Genomic DNA, 15,317 nt, shown 5'->3' on the forward strand with positions numbered 1-15,317 from the left:
AAAAAAAAAAAAAATACTGTTATATGTATAATGTGGCTTGAACTCTGCATGCTGGCTTATCCTGAGATATGATTATAGACGAACAGTGTGGAGGATAGGAGTCAATTGTGGAACTGTTTACTGAGCTTCAAAACTTTTGGTAATGTATTGCACTTCCAGCAAGCTTTTAAACGTTTGTGTGTGTGTGTGTACGTATACACAGATACAACCATACACTCATATTTTAATGAAAAATATGGATGATGATGATGATTTTAATTCACACTTCCTTAGCAGTGTCACTCAGAGTATGGAATGTCATATTTTGTATAACAAACATAAGTATTAATTGGAGTGCTGAAAAGATTTATACTTTGAATTTGAAGCTGATGATTCCTGCTCTTGTGATTTCATTCTAGTGAACATACAAGGCAAGAAACCTGGATGGTGTATTGATGCAGTGAATCATTAGCCTTGAACCAATATTTAAACTTTATTCCATATAAGAAGTACACTTTCTCCTTTACTTACACACACACACACAATATTTTTTCTTGAAATATATTCATATTATGTATTAACACATATACAATTATAATAATTCAAAATGATTTCTTTAAGACAATTTGAAAATTTTATGAAACAGAAATCAATTTTTTTTTTTTTTCTTAATTTATTTTAACTGATTACACCCGAATATTGAAATGTTTTCATTTCTTTCTTTTTGTTTTTGGATGAATTGAAACAATAGTAACTAAAGACATTTAAACAGATTGATTGTCATCCAATGAAAGAAGACCATATCTTTAAATGACATTGATTTTTAAACACTTATATTCAATAGTTTATAAAATAGTTCCATAGCATTTTCATCATTTATCATCTCTAACTTATTTTAACAATAACAAACCAGTGAATTATAACAAACAAAACAATAACTGGCAGAGATATCAACCAACAGCTACCTTGAAGATCAACTGCCATGGTAAGATATAAAGATTCAGGAAGTAGAGAAGCAAAGATATGCAAATTTAATTTCCTTTTTCTGATAGGAGTTTTGGAGAAATAAGTTTGCAAATGAAGTGCTAAATTTTGTTAGGGTTTATAATTCTATGTATTTTACAGACATTCCACAAATGATTTGTAATTTAAGTGCCTTTTACATGAAATACTTGACATGTATATCTTAAAGTCTATTTTGCAAATATTTATGAAATGCAAGGAACTTGTTTCATTTTAATCTCCACATCTATTGGATATATTTTTGCAGTTTATATATGTCAAAGCATTTCATTACTTTAATCTACCACGGGACTGTTACTGACAACTATATGTAGCCAAAGCACCCTTTAGAATCAACAAGTACTGATTTAGGAAAAGAGAGCAAAAGAGAGAGAGAGAGATTGAAGAAAAAGCATTCATCATAAGGCAGAAAGAAAGGAAATATATGTCTATTGTTTCATAAGGAGTGTTAAGCATGACAAACCTTTATTTACTAAATTTAATAAAAAATACATATTTATAGTATGTTATAATATATTTCTCCTATAAAAACAACAAAATACATCAGATGTCTGGTATGTTGAAGGAGTTTAATAAACCTTAATGGTCAGCATTTATTTGATTTGTTATTGCTGTCAGATATCTAACTGTGAAACTTCATTTATGGAAGGAATTATGATAATATTATGTGAACATTTAGATACAAAAATAGAGAAAGAAGGAAAGAAATATAAGGCAGAAACAAAAATAAACATAAAATCTAGTTTCCCAGCATTTCTAAAATGCTGCCACTCTTCTGTTATCTTTTTTTCTTCTTCTTTTTTGTTTTTTTACATAGTTTACAGTGGCTCAACATAACACAAGGAAAAATTGCCTGATGTATAGAAACCTAACAAATTAACAATAACATCAACTACAACAAAATATTTGTTAATTAAAAGCCACTTATACTTAGTTCAGAGATAAAATATGACTATGAGGGGCAAAAAGAAAAAGATGGGACTCAGCCAGTTACTTGTATTCAAATAAGTTGTGGCAGGAATATCTGGTCATTCCATAAGTAACATTCCTTTTATTTATTTATCTTTTTTTTTGGTTTTATTTCATGCACTTTTATTTACATGAAACAATAAGAAATATTATCAAATAACCCTATATGGCAACTCATGATATGACCTGATACATTTGGAGAATGACAGGCAGGCAGACAGAAATTAAGTGAGAAAGAATTTATGGATTTTGAATATGAAAAAAAAAAAAAAAAAATGTATCAAAGCCATTTTTCCTTAATATATTTTCATGCAAATAAACATTTCAAGCAAATTATCAAGCACATTTCTTGGATGTTGATCAGATATTTCCATGTTACTCATAAGTGATAGGTGTTCATTTTCTTTTAGTATTTATGTAGATTTTCTTTTCTTTATGTTGAACAAAAATAAAACAAAACAAAAATAAATGAACAAAAAATAATTCCAAAGTGGAAGTTTTTATGACTATCATCCAGTCATATACATAGTGTTAAATTTGTCTTTATTTTAATTGTAGTCAAATATTTCTCAAAGGTTATTGCCATCAAATTGTCCAAATCAAGTTACCAGTGAAAGTAAATGTTGAATATGCTTATGTGTGTCTGCATATTACACAAGTAAACTTATGTAAGAGTGTATGTGTATGGATACCTGTAATAATATTGCACTTCAAGACCAAAATCATCACATACAAAATGCAACAGTAATATACCATTCCAGTTTGTTAGGTAATATTTTTCTCTCCCATATTTAAGAAGCACTTTACTCCAATTTGCTTGTTCTTATTTATTCTTTTCATTATTTTTCTATTTCTCGGTTGTTAGAATTCCATTCTCTTGTATAACAGAAATGGATTTTTAAAAAAAACAAAAAAAGAAAGCATTATATTATTTTTCATCATTATCAACACCTTCAATGCCGATGTTGTCATTGTCATCAGCATCGTTGCTAACATTATCCCTTTATTATGAAGAATAAAAAGAAAATTTTAGCATCTGTGAAGAAGCTAACGACTTTTCTGTAGTGTTCTGAGTTGGTTGAAGTTTCAACAATTCTTTAGATATATCCATCCAAGGACATCTGCTAGGAATATCTGTGAGTGGGTGTGTGCATGTAATGTATGTTTATATATAATTCTACATTGTATATGTATATATATATATATATATATACACATATACATACATAGACATGTATGTGAATATTGCTATACGCTCATACATTAATACATCACACACACACGCACATGCATATATACATGTCACACATGCACATACAACCACACCCATACATATTTATATACATACACACAATTATATATACAAAAAAACACAAAACAGAATACTCATGTAGTTCATGAGACCATTATTGATTTATTTATTCTGTTTCACAGCGATATATTAAGCATTAGCATGCAATCTTTCTCTCGCTCGCTGTCTCTCATTCTTTTTATTTTGCTCTTTCTCTCTCCCACCTTGCCTCTCATTTATATATATATATATATATCATATATATATATATGTGTGTGTGTGTATATATATATATATATATGATGAATTTTAAATGTTAATATTATTGCTGATTATTCTTAATCTCCCTTCTCATTACACAGCTCTTATTCTTGTAATTGCTGTAGAATTTAATATTCAAATTTTCATAGTGTTTTGGAATGAATGAACACTGCAACTTCTCATTCTCCTTATAATCTAATTATTATTATTATAGTATCTTTGGCAACTCTACATTGTATAAACAATATTTGGTATTTAGATACTCTTCAGAAACAGGTGTTTTATGTTCTATTGTCTAGCTGCTGTGTGTTCCATTTTCCTACTTTGTTTATAGTTGTGTTTGTGGATGATAGTGTTGTTGTTTGTTAATATTGCCATGGCAACTTTCACAATTGCTTAATTATTGAAACTGATAGAAAGTTTGCTCGCTGACCATTATTTACTTTCTGCTTTGTGTGATGAGATTTACTTATTTTCACTTTAATAATATTATCATTATTATTATGATTATCGTTACTATTATTGTTATTGTTGGTGTATATGTTGTGTTGTTATTATTATCATAGAAATTCATGCTTAGTTTTAAATTTTTTCCTGTTCGTAAATTGTATTTTTGTGTTGGCAAAAGCAAAATTGATTTGTTCTTCATGGGAGGAAAAACAAAATTTAAAAAAAAAAATGTAAAAGTCCATTACTTTCTTGTATTTAGACTTTGAGTGGCGGCAGCAGCAGTAGCAGCAGCAACATTTAAAAATCCAGTTGTTTAATAAAATGTACAAGCTGAAAAAATTGCATCACACTCCAGAGAGTAACTCAAGAATTGGCAATATGGTAATCAGAATTAAAATGGACGATGGCACTGTGTATAGAGAGGTTGCAGTATCTGTATAATGTCCTTCTGAAAATAGAAATAGAAAAATAATGAACAGAAATATATCAAAGGGAAAATTTAAATGCTATATTGCATTTTTTTTTACTGTTATCATCATAATTTCATTATCATTTTTTGTTTGTCAACATGGAGAGTTGCATTCAAAATATTTGAACAGTTTCCTTTTAGATTTCAGGGGAGGCATAAAATATCCTTCTAGCTTAAAAATCTTGTTCTTTTGAAGCTATTCAATATCATTTGCCTCCCTAACTAGCAGAGTAAACAGACTCTGATACTTCTATTGAAGGAAGTGAAAGTATGATCTTATGTAAATATGATAAGAATCAGACTCCAGCCTAGCCCGCACAAAGGCAATTGTGTTTCTATGTTAAATCCATAATAGAAAATTAAAAACAACTGCACTATTAGCACTACTGCCAACAATGCCTATATTACTAACAACATAACTAATAAAAATACTATTAGCAAAATTTCAAAAGACTTATATCAATAGCAAATTAGGAATAATCTCTTTGCATAGATACCAAGCAGATGGATAGTGCTTAATCTAAGTAACTTGTCCTGAAAGATAAAGGAAATGTAACTAAATGTTCTTGGATATAACTGGATAGAGCTGTCCTGAAAGATAAAGGAAACAGAACTATGTTCTTGGATATAGTTGCATAGAGTCTTAAGATAATTGAAAGGAAAGCTATCATGTGATGTATCATCTGCGTCATTTTAAGTTCCTTCCACTAAAAGATAATTGACAAAAAAAAAAAAAACACACACACAAAGATCTGCAGAGTTATCACATGTGGGAATGGGGAGGGAAAACGAATGACATTCTTAAGATAAGAACAAGAAACCTTACGGTATGTAAAAGATACAGACCTTTTTCATTGTGGATAACCATGTTCAAAGAAAAACAAAAGTAATTCAGCACACAGGTGGCTAACTTTTTGTGTCACTTTTATGATAATAACAGTTAAAATTACTAGGGATGTAATTGGCTGATAAACTTTAGCTGGAAGTTTTCTTCAAAAGCAAAATAAATGATGAGTGTAATCAGCAGGTTTCTCAAAAGACAACTAATCTAGTTTTAAAGAAGAGAGATTAACTTTCTTAAGGACACACTGGATTAAAACAAGGAAGGGTAAATTGGAAGATAGGAAACTTATATGCTTCCTAGGTGGAGGGAAACTAAAAGGAAAAAAATTGTAAAACAAACAACTGCCAGCAGAATTGCCTGTAGGTGGTGACCAAAGCACTTTTTGACAAAAATATACAATGTAGTCAGAGTACACAAATAAAGTCAGGTGATGGGACATAGAAGAATACTTTTCTTCATATAGATACACAAACCAACTATTTAACCCCCATGTAGCAACTCAATCTTCATTTATAATATATATATAATGTGAAGAAACAAAAGACCTGGCAATTCCATCCTTACACATAACTCTGATTAGAGATGGATTTAAAGGGCAATTATATATGATAGATTGAAAAATTTATTAATACACAGACATTTAAAAAAAAATCTATAAGTAAATAAATGTATTAAAAATATATATGTATAAGGTAATAGATTTGAAAGAATCTCCGGATTCAGACATAAAAATGTTAAAACATGTATGTATAGTTAAAAATATTGGAGAAAGTCTGAAGTGGTGATGGAAACAAACTAAAATATGCAATGAGTGAAGTTAAAATTCAGACTTTCTTCAATATTTTTACCTATACATACATATTTTAACGTTTTTAATGTCTGAATCCAGAGATTCTTGAAAATCTATTACTTTACACATACATTTTTAATAGATTTATTTACTTATAAACTTTTTTTCAAAAATTTCTGCATATTAATAAATTTTTAATCTATCATGTATAGTTGTCCTTTAAATCCATTTCTAATCGGAGTCATGTTTGTGGATTGAATTACCAGGTCTTTTGTTTCTTCACATTACATATTTATATCTTTCATCTCAAGTTGCTCTTGAGCACTTCTAGGTCCAAACCTCTATATTGTGAGAGAATTTCTAATCAATCTTCTTTCTCTAAACAATTATATATACACACACACACATACACCTTCTATTTGTTGAGCCTGGTAGAAGGGGCAGTGCTCATGAAATTTGCCAGCCTGCTAAGATCAGTGCACTTGATGCTGTTAATGTGCCATTTCAACTGTTGAGATCAATGCCTGCAGGAAGACATGAGCAGGGTAAAGTTTTCAGAGAGCTAATGTTCTAGGGAAGGTCTTGCCACTCTCAACTGAGGTAACTGTAAGAAACAAAGGTGATGAGAGATGAGGTACAAGACCATTCACCTCTGAGAAACAGAGGCCCTTATAGTAGTGACATTGAAAGACAGAAAGAAAAGACAGCATGCTTGTGGGTCAGAGGCTGAAGTTTGCCTGTTAGTGATTAAACACCAGTCAATCAAGTGGTTCTTCTCTAGATGCTGTCCAGGATATCTGTATATATAACAATAGCACCATCTCAGATTTGTAAGTAGTACTCCATTGAAGGTATCACTTCAACCTTCTTGAGTTCTGAAATATTTTCTGGATCTGTAGAGAAGGGTCAGCTTTTTAGATGCAGTCCTAGTTGTACAAAGGATGTGCTTTCTCCAGGAGAGAACCCTGGTAATAATGAAAACCAGCAAGTGATTTGCCCAAGTGCAACTCATGTTTAGTGGGGAATGGATGCAGTGATGTTGTCTTGATACGAGTTAAGCATAATGTATTTTTGCTGTTAAATGTAATAAGGGAAGCTCTCAAGGTCTCCATGATGCACGTGAATGATGCATGGGGAGGAATGAAAGGTGGGCTGATGAATGCAGTGGCAAGTAGGTCCAATTATTTTCAAGAAAATGCTACCCTCTCAAATGCTTGTTCCCACAAGACTTAATTAGCTTATTTTCAAATTTTTATTTGTGCAGATCTTCTAATAGTTTATTTTTTATTCTTAAAAGGTTTCAAAATGAACTCTTGTAGAAATGTGGTACACTTTTAAAACATTTTACTGAGATGAATCTGAAAGATGAATACAACAGAGTAAAATATGGTTTATTGTTCACTCACGTTCAATTCGAGAACTTCCACTTGCAAAGGGAGTTGTCTTAGTCTGATGGTTCCTCTGTGTTATAACAGGATATTGTGGATGTTTTCCAGGAATAAAGATTTCTCTGCCAGGTGTTCCTGAAGAACTGACTGTCGTAGATTTTGTGCTTGATATTCCAATTTCTGCAGGCAAAATATGTATTACAATTTGAAATTAAGGTATGTGTGTATGTACAATTAAGTGTTCTGGTTTTAATTAATTGAATTTACCTTTTTTTTGTGATTAGTAAACTAGAATTCTATGGAAATATGAATTTATATATTTCATGTTTATTCAGCATTTTCATATGTAATTACACTTTGCAAAGTTTGTATATGTTTACATTTTTTTGTATAAAAGTGAATAAAAAGTAAAATATCTGCCTTTAAAAAAAATAATACAAACATATTTAACATTCAAGCTTTGATTATCTATTACTGCAAAGACATAAAATTAAAAATGCAACTGGTGACATTAAATATCATAAAAAAAATTATATGATTTTTTACAGGTGACTTGAATAAATTAGTTGCAGGTTCTTTGGTAATTTCTGTCTTAGAATAAGGAAAACATTTTACATCAAATCTCAGCTTTGACTTAACAACAACAGAAAATATTTACTACACAAGATTGTTATTAATAAGAATGGAATGATTCTTGAAGAAATGTCTGAAACAAAGGTGAAATAGTTATTTCTGTTCACATCACTTCTATTAAAGATATTCCATTCTTATCAATAACAATCTTGCATGCAGTACACCAACACATTACATTTGTGAATAGATATATCATCATAATTTAATGTTCGTTGTCCATGCTGGCATGGGTTGGACAGTTTTACTGGGCTGGTACACTGGAAGGCTGCACCAAACTCCAATATAAATGTGTACTTATATACATAAAAATACAAATATATCTGAGTGCATCTAGGTATCTTTGGATTAACACTACTTGGGCAGTAATAAGATTTGTTAAAGTCACAATTAAACGAGATGTGCTGCATTTCAATGGCTTGATGTGCAAAGATCATCTTGATGCTAAATCTTATTTTTCCTAATTAAGATGTATCCACTGGTCTTCGCACATCAAACTACTGAAATGCAGAACATATTGTTTATCTGTGACTTCAACAAATGTTACTGCCACCCAAGTGCTGTCAATTTGAAGATTTTCAACCCTCACTCCACACAAACATATAGACGATGGGCTTCCATATAAATTCTGCCCACGCTTGTTTGCTCAAGACACACAAAGAAATTGTGAGGTGAACTTTTTAACCCCACAAGAAGATAGATGTTTTCGTATAGTTATGCTTCATCAGTTATTCACACTGAATCCATTACTTATAGCTTACTAAGAAGTGCTATTTTTATGTGTAAATGGCAAATGGTAAATTTGCTGACATGTGCAAAGGTTTGGCAAGTCTAATGATGTCACTGATTGCCTATCCTAATGTGTTGTTACATACATTGTCTACAAAGAAAATTCCTCCTCCAAGACAGTTAATGCAATGAAGATATTTTCAATTTCCAGTGTGTATGAAACTGTATACACATAATTATTTTAATCATTGTTGTTAAGAGAGTTTTAATTGATCAATTACAACTTGAAAAAGCATTGCACATGCCAGCAAATCTAGTTTTTGCAGTTTTTAGTGGGATATGAATAATGGATTCCGTGCCTGTGATTGATGAAGTCTACTCAGAAACATAGGTTTTACACTCCAATGACATTATTCCTAGTGCAGCTCAGAGTATTTTCATATACACTGTCTGTGAGGAGGATACCCCACCCCCAGTGACAGTTATTGCAGTGAAGATCTTTCTGAGATTGCATGTACATGTGATGTTAAAATACAAATGTACATAGCTTAATTTTAACCATTGCTGCTTAGTGAGCCTTTAATTAATATATAATACTGAAATAAAAAAGATAATCTCCATAGAATCTTGGTTATTAATTCTAACCAACTATAAGACATATTATACCAATTTTCTTAGATAGCTGAATGATAATAACCAATGATACTTTGAAATTGACTGGTTAGAATTTAAAAGAGTATTCATTTTTAAAAACTCTGAAGGCCTATGTTAATATTGATGAAACAAACTTACAGTATTTTTACCTATGTTTGATTAATTATATTAGTAGACTACCACCTGACTGGCCTTCGTGAGGGTGACATGTAAAAGCACCCACTACACTCTGAGTGGTTGGCGTTAGGAAGGGCATCCAGCTGTAGAAACTCTGCCAAATCAGATTGGAGCCTGGTGTAGCCATCTGGTTTCACCAGTCCTCAGTCAAATCGTCCAACCCATGCTAGCATGGGAAGTGGACGTTAAACGATAATGATGATGATGACTTTCTTAGATAACATCAAACTAACTGTGCTAAAGTGCTCCTTCAAAAATGTCAAATATTTATTCTCTTCCTAACAGTCAAAATGTTTCAGTTTTTGTATTCATTAGCTTGGAGTAGGGCTTGTATGTTTGCTTTTACCCCTTCAAGATAGACTATTATTTACCATCATCCATCTTGTTACTTTAATAACCATCATTATTAATGTAGGTTGTGTAGCTTATCTGCTCCGACAAATGTCTCTAATAATACACCAATTTTTAATTTCATTCACACTCAGTTTGCTATTCAATTGCATGTGGTTTCATACCAAGGGCATCATTCATTTCCATTCCATGTCTATAGAAACACATTGATCTTGCTTCCATATGGTAATTAATTCACTCTAAGTCCCAAATAAATATCATAACAGACAGGCCATTTAAAATATTGGTTGATTTTAGAGATTCAGCAAAATTTCTCAACAATACAATAAGCAATTATTTATTGGACTATGGCACCTTGAAACTAAAATTCAAAATTTATTTCTCTAGCTTTAAACATCTTGCACAGATTTGGAAACTGCTATTTAATCAATGCTGCCTGTATGAATCAGGAAAAAAAAGAGACAATGTTTCTTCTTCCCCTCCCTCTTAGTAATCTTAAACCTAAAATCAATTTCTTTCTCTCTCATACAGATTACAAAGTAGATGTAAGCAGATGGAACACAAGTAATTATTCCTCTGAATATTATGGTAAGAAAGGAAAAACCAAAAAAAACAAAAACTAAGTGTTTAGAAAAATATTATTCAAATTATTATTTTAAAATTCAAGAAAAATACAAGGAATGTGTTATAGCAATTATAGCTGAAGGGAAATTGTCAGCTGATATGTGATGTATCTTAGTCACTATACACCCAGTTGCACAAAGACACACTGATGCACACGCACATGCATATTAACACCCACTGTAATAAAAATCAAGTCACAAAATCATATAAACTTTTATATCATATTGCAGTTTGAAGTTATAAGTTATTCAACTGCAGCAGCCTATGGAGAAACACAGCTGTGTTTGATATAGATTGACTGAGGGAAAATATTATTAGAAATAAAGCTAAAATGGATCATGATTTACTTCAATATTGGTCAGACCAATATTTACATTCTTTATTGAAAGTTTGTTGAAATGGATTCATAAATTGGCTTTTAGGTAAAACTCTTCCCAATATTTTGGGAGTGAATTTTGTTTCAATAAAGTTGAGCTTTCCACTTATTTAAGATGGTTTCTCTACAAATCTATATAATTCAAGCATTGGCTGAAATGACTGAGAATTTTAAGATTATTATCATTATGGCAAAATTGTTAGCCCACAGGGCAAACTGCTTAGTGGTATTTCAGCACCTTTACATTTTGAGTACAAATTCTGCTGAAGTCAACTTTGCTTTTCATCCTTTTGGGGTTGATAAAATAAATACCAGTTAGGCACTGGGGTCAATGTAATTGACTAACCCCCTTTTCAAACTTGCTGGTCTTGGGCCAAAATTTGAAATCATCATCATTATTATATTTATTATTATTATTATTTATTTATTAAGGTAGCAAGCTGGCAGAATCATCAGCATGCTGGATGATATGCTAAGTGGTATTTTGTCCATCAGCATGTTCTAAGTTCATATTCTGCCAAGGTTGACTTTGCCTTTCATCCTTTTGGGGGTTGATAAATAAAGTACCATTGAAACACTGGGGTCAATGTAACTGACTAGTCCCCTCCCACAAAATTTCAGGCCTTATGCCTATAGTAGAAAGGATTATTATTATTGTTGATTTAAAACATTATTACTGTTACTATAAAAGGTAGCAAGCAAGAATGTATTTGTTTCGACTCTTTACATTTTGAGTTCAAATCTCACAGAAGTCAACCTACTTTTCCCCCTGCCTAGGATAAGTAAAATGAAATACCAGTAAAGTACTGTGGTTGATGGTTTCAACTAACCCACTCCCCTGAATTCCAGGTGTTGTGTTTCTATGTTAGAAAGTAATATTACTATTGTAATGACAATAATAATTTAGAATTAGACTGAATATTAGAGAATGGAAAAACTGTAACAATAATAAATGCAAACTTATTCAATTATTCACTGAGAAGTCAAACTTTGAAACAAATGTGGAGATTATATAAGTGATGCATATAACATTTGTTGTCAACTTGTGGGAGGAATAACAATAAATTCAAAGAAGTATATAAAAATGAAATAGAAAAAAAAACAATTACAAATAAAAGAAAAGACACATTACCATAGAAAGTTTTAGAGATATTCAAAAGCCTTTAAAATGGAAAAGTTCTTGAGTTAATTTTTTTAAAGCAGATTTGGATAGAGAAACATATCTTCCTTGGGTACTCTATACAGGCAGCTACTACAACCAGATTTGAATCAGTACTAATTTTGCAGTGAGAAAGAGAAAATGTGACTATGTATATAAGTAGCTGAAAAATGAAAACTCAGAAGGATAACATATGATATCACAACAAAGTGTGTTTTGAGCTTGATTAGAATCTGTATAGAACATATTGATTATGGTTCTCTTGTTTCTAGCATGTAATGAAAAGGGGCCTGAAAAACCAGCTTATTATCAAAATACAACAAAATTTATCAAAAGTACAAGAACCTGAAAATTGAAATAATTAATGTGGCATATGAATACAGGCAATACTATTTACAATTGCTGCTTTATGCATGATAGAAAGGAACATGTACAAGCTTATTGAAATATCCATAAGCTAAAAATAGCATTACTATGCATAGTGCACATTCTGTGCTGAACTTTCTCAACATAATAACAGAATTTATGATATAGAGTATGCATTTTTATACAAGACTCCAATCTCAATAAAATAATACCTTACAAAAGCCAAAACCAATCAAAAGAAACAAACAACAAAGCACTGTAAATATAGTTCCAAAACAACTTGCGCAACATAACATCCACTCTAACACAAATGCGATTGACCAAACCACTGGTATTAGAACTAAAAAATATTGATATCTTATTACCAATTAATAAAGGGTACAGGCCTAAAAGGTTTTTTGATTTACTTGAAATAGAAGCTAAATCTTCAAATTTCACTCTGTTATGTTGAAACAATAAGAAAACATATTACATAATATAATCAGGTTGGCAATAACCAAGAAATGGTCTGGTGAAAGAGATGACTTGGTGCTAAACAACAACACTGTGATATACCTACAAGGGAAAAGGTGCATGAAATGATGAAATGATATAATAATAATGATTTCATCTGAGAAAGATAGCAAAAATGATATAGTAATTTCTGATTTAGGCACAAGCTAAGCAAATTTGAAGGAAAGTGAGGTAGTCAGTATCATCAAACCCAGTTTTTGACTGGAAGGATGATAACTGAAGTTTAACTCAGCAAGATTTGAATCCAGAGCAAATGCCACAAGGTGTATGTCTCAATGATCTAACAATTCTGCCAGCTGCACTCACAAACAACAAAATCTTCACTTTGCAGGCATGACCTTCTAGGTTCAATGAGGATAAGTGCAAAACTTTTCTGTAAATAAATAATTCTATATGATAAAATCTTAATTCTCAGTAGTATGCTACCTTGTAATATGGGACACTTTAAACCTCTAATTCTCAGGTAGAAGAACATGTGTTGCAACCCTTTGGGTTTGCATATATATATGTGTGTGTGGAAAGTGGACATTAAATGATGATGATATATACATATACACATAAATACTAGCAAAAACACCCATCCTTTGGACAGTTTAAGTTGTTTTGGTGGTATGTTTTCATCAAATAATTGAACTACCGGGAGGGTTTATGAGCCATATGGAAGTCTACGTTTCCGATTAACCTAGGAATGGAAAATCAAATTGAAGGCTGGTTATTGTGGAGGTTGTTGCACTTTAATGATCATAGAACATATAAGTTTGTAAGCGATGCAAATTGGAGCTACTGAAGTGTTTTGGGAGTAGATTACAAATAATGACTACAAAATGTGATTGTTTTACATGAAAGCGAAATTTCTTGTCAGAAACAGCCACATAAATGGTGTACTGAAATTGAAGGAAGACATTGAAACTTCCCCTCTGTGAGTTTATTTTTTTCAGCAGCAAAGGGAGCTATTTTTTCGGAGAGATAAGCTGACAAAAGCCCCTTTATTCTGTCTTCCTACATAGCCTGCACATAAACTAACAGCAAATGCTCATAAATTTAAATTGGTATGGAGCTTTCTGAAAGATACGTACAGCTTTCACCAGTGGAAGCAAAACTCTTATTTAAAGGTTGATTCTTTGGGACGAATCATATGTGATTGTTTGAAAAAGGCTAGAAAGACAATGTTAAAACATATTTGAAACAATGGACAAGAGTCGAAATATCATGATGGATGGATAAATAAGCATCCTTAAAGTGAAACAACGCATTGGGAGGTAAACAAAGGTATCAACAAATAGAAGAGAGGGAAGGGAATATCACTTTTCAAGTAACTCAGAATAGATAAAGGTAAGCCTGCCAAAGTTTAATGCAGTTAAATATGGAGATTAAGATTGTTTGTTATTGGATATTCATCATGTACAGTGTTCCTAGTCAATTTAATCACCGTGGCAGGTGGATGGTTGAAATAAATAAATAGACAAATCCTTTCACTTTTATATAAGGGAAACAGAGATAGAGATGGAGAGAGAAACTTATAGTTAGAAAGCAATACAATGGGTCAGGCAGAGACACCTCAATGACAGTGATAAAGATTCAACCGGACTCCAAACACATGTTAATAAAATTTATCATTATATACTGGGAAAAGACAGTCTAAAGAAAGAACCTTTGTTTCTCTTCCCTTAGACTTGGCCAGAATAAAACACGACAAAATTCCCCACACTTTATGTACTTACCTTAATCCAAAAACTAACCCAAGTAAGCTGTTTTCATACAATGTAAACAAACTTAACATTCAAAAATTTCCTATATTTGATATTTTCAGCAAACTACAAAATTGCATACAAATGAAACGTTCATTCAAATTCAATATACAGAGCTTGTATTATGAGAGAAATGCAGTTGGATGTAGAGATCTAGTCATATTCACTCAACCATATGTTGATCCTTTGACAATGGTTATATTCACTCAACCACATGCTGATCGAACGAAAGACATCTTTTATGTGCAGTACACTGACAGTAATATATTTCAGTCAGAGACCACCTAAATTTCAGTTAAATCCTATCTAATCACAAGTCTTCAAGGTTCTCTAGGAGCTGAGTTAATCACATGTTAACAAACCAATGCCATCTTGTAATATAGTTTCTCAGGTAATGTGTGTGAGTGAATATATAAATATAGTTCGAATTGACAGAAAACACGACAAAGACAGGTGAGAGAACAATAACCAGGTGTATATGTATATACATTTATATGCATATATATATATACATTTATATGCACAC

The 15,317-nt window shown here is 31.4% G+C and overlaps 1 protein-coding gene across 7 annotated transcripts in view; it reads right to left on the reverse strand.

Moving 5' to 3' along the window:
• Positions 1-457: 457 nt before the first annotated feature.
• Positions 458-15,317, reverse strand: part of LOC106882996 (opioid-binding protein/cell adhesion molecule) — a 794,708-nt gene continuing 779,848 nt past the window's right edge. For all 7 annotated transcript variants that reach the window (XM_089350587.1, XM_089350588.1, XM_089350586.1 and 4 more), the window contains 2 exons: positions 7,483-7,644; positions 458-4,421 (listed from right to left, as the gene is read on the reverse strand). In XM_089350587.1, the coding sequence (XP_089206713.1) occupies positions 4,318-4,421; positions 7,483-7,644 (266 nt within the window). In that variant the 3' untranslated portion in view covers positions 458-4,317. The remainder of the gene's footprint in view (positions 4,422-7,482; positions 7,645-15,317) is intronic.

This window comes from Octopus bimaculoides, chromosome 4, assembly GCF_046866305.1.
Source record: "Octopus bimaculoides isolate indiv1 chromosome 4, ASM4686630v1, whole genome shotgun sequence".
Lineage (NCBI taxonomy): Eukaryota > Metazoa > Mollusca > Cephalopoda > Octopoda > Octopodidae > Octopus > Octopus bimaculoides.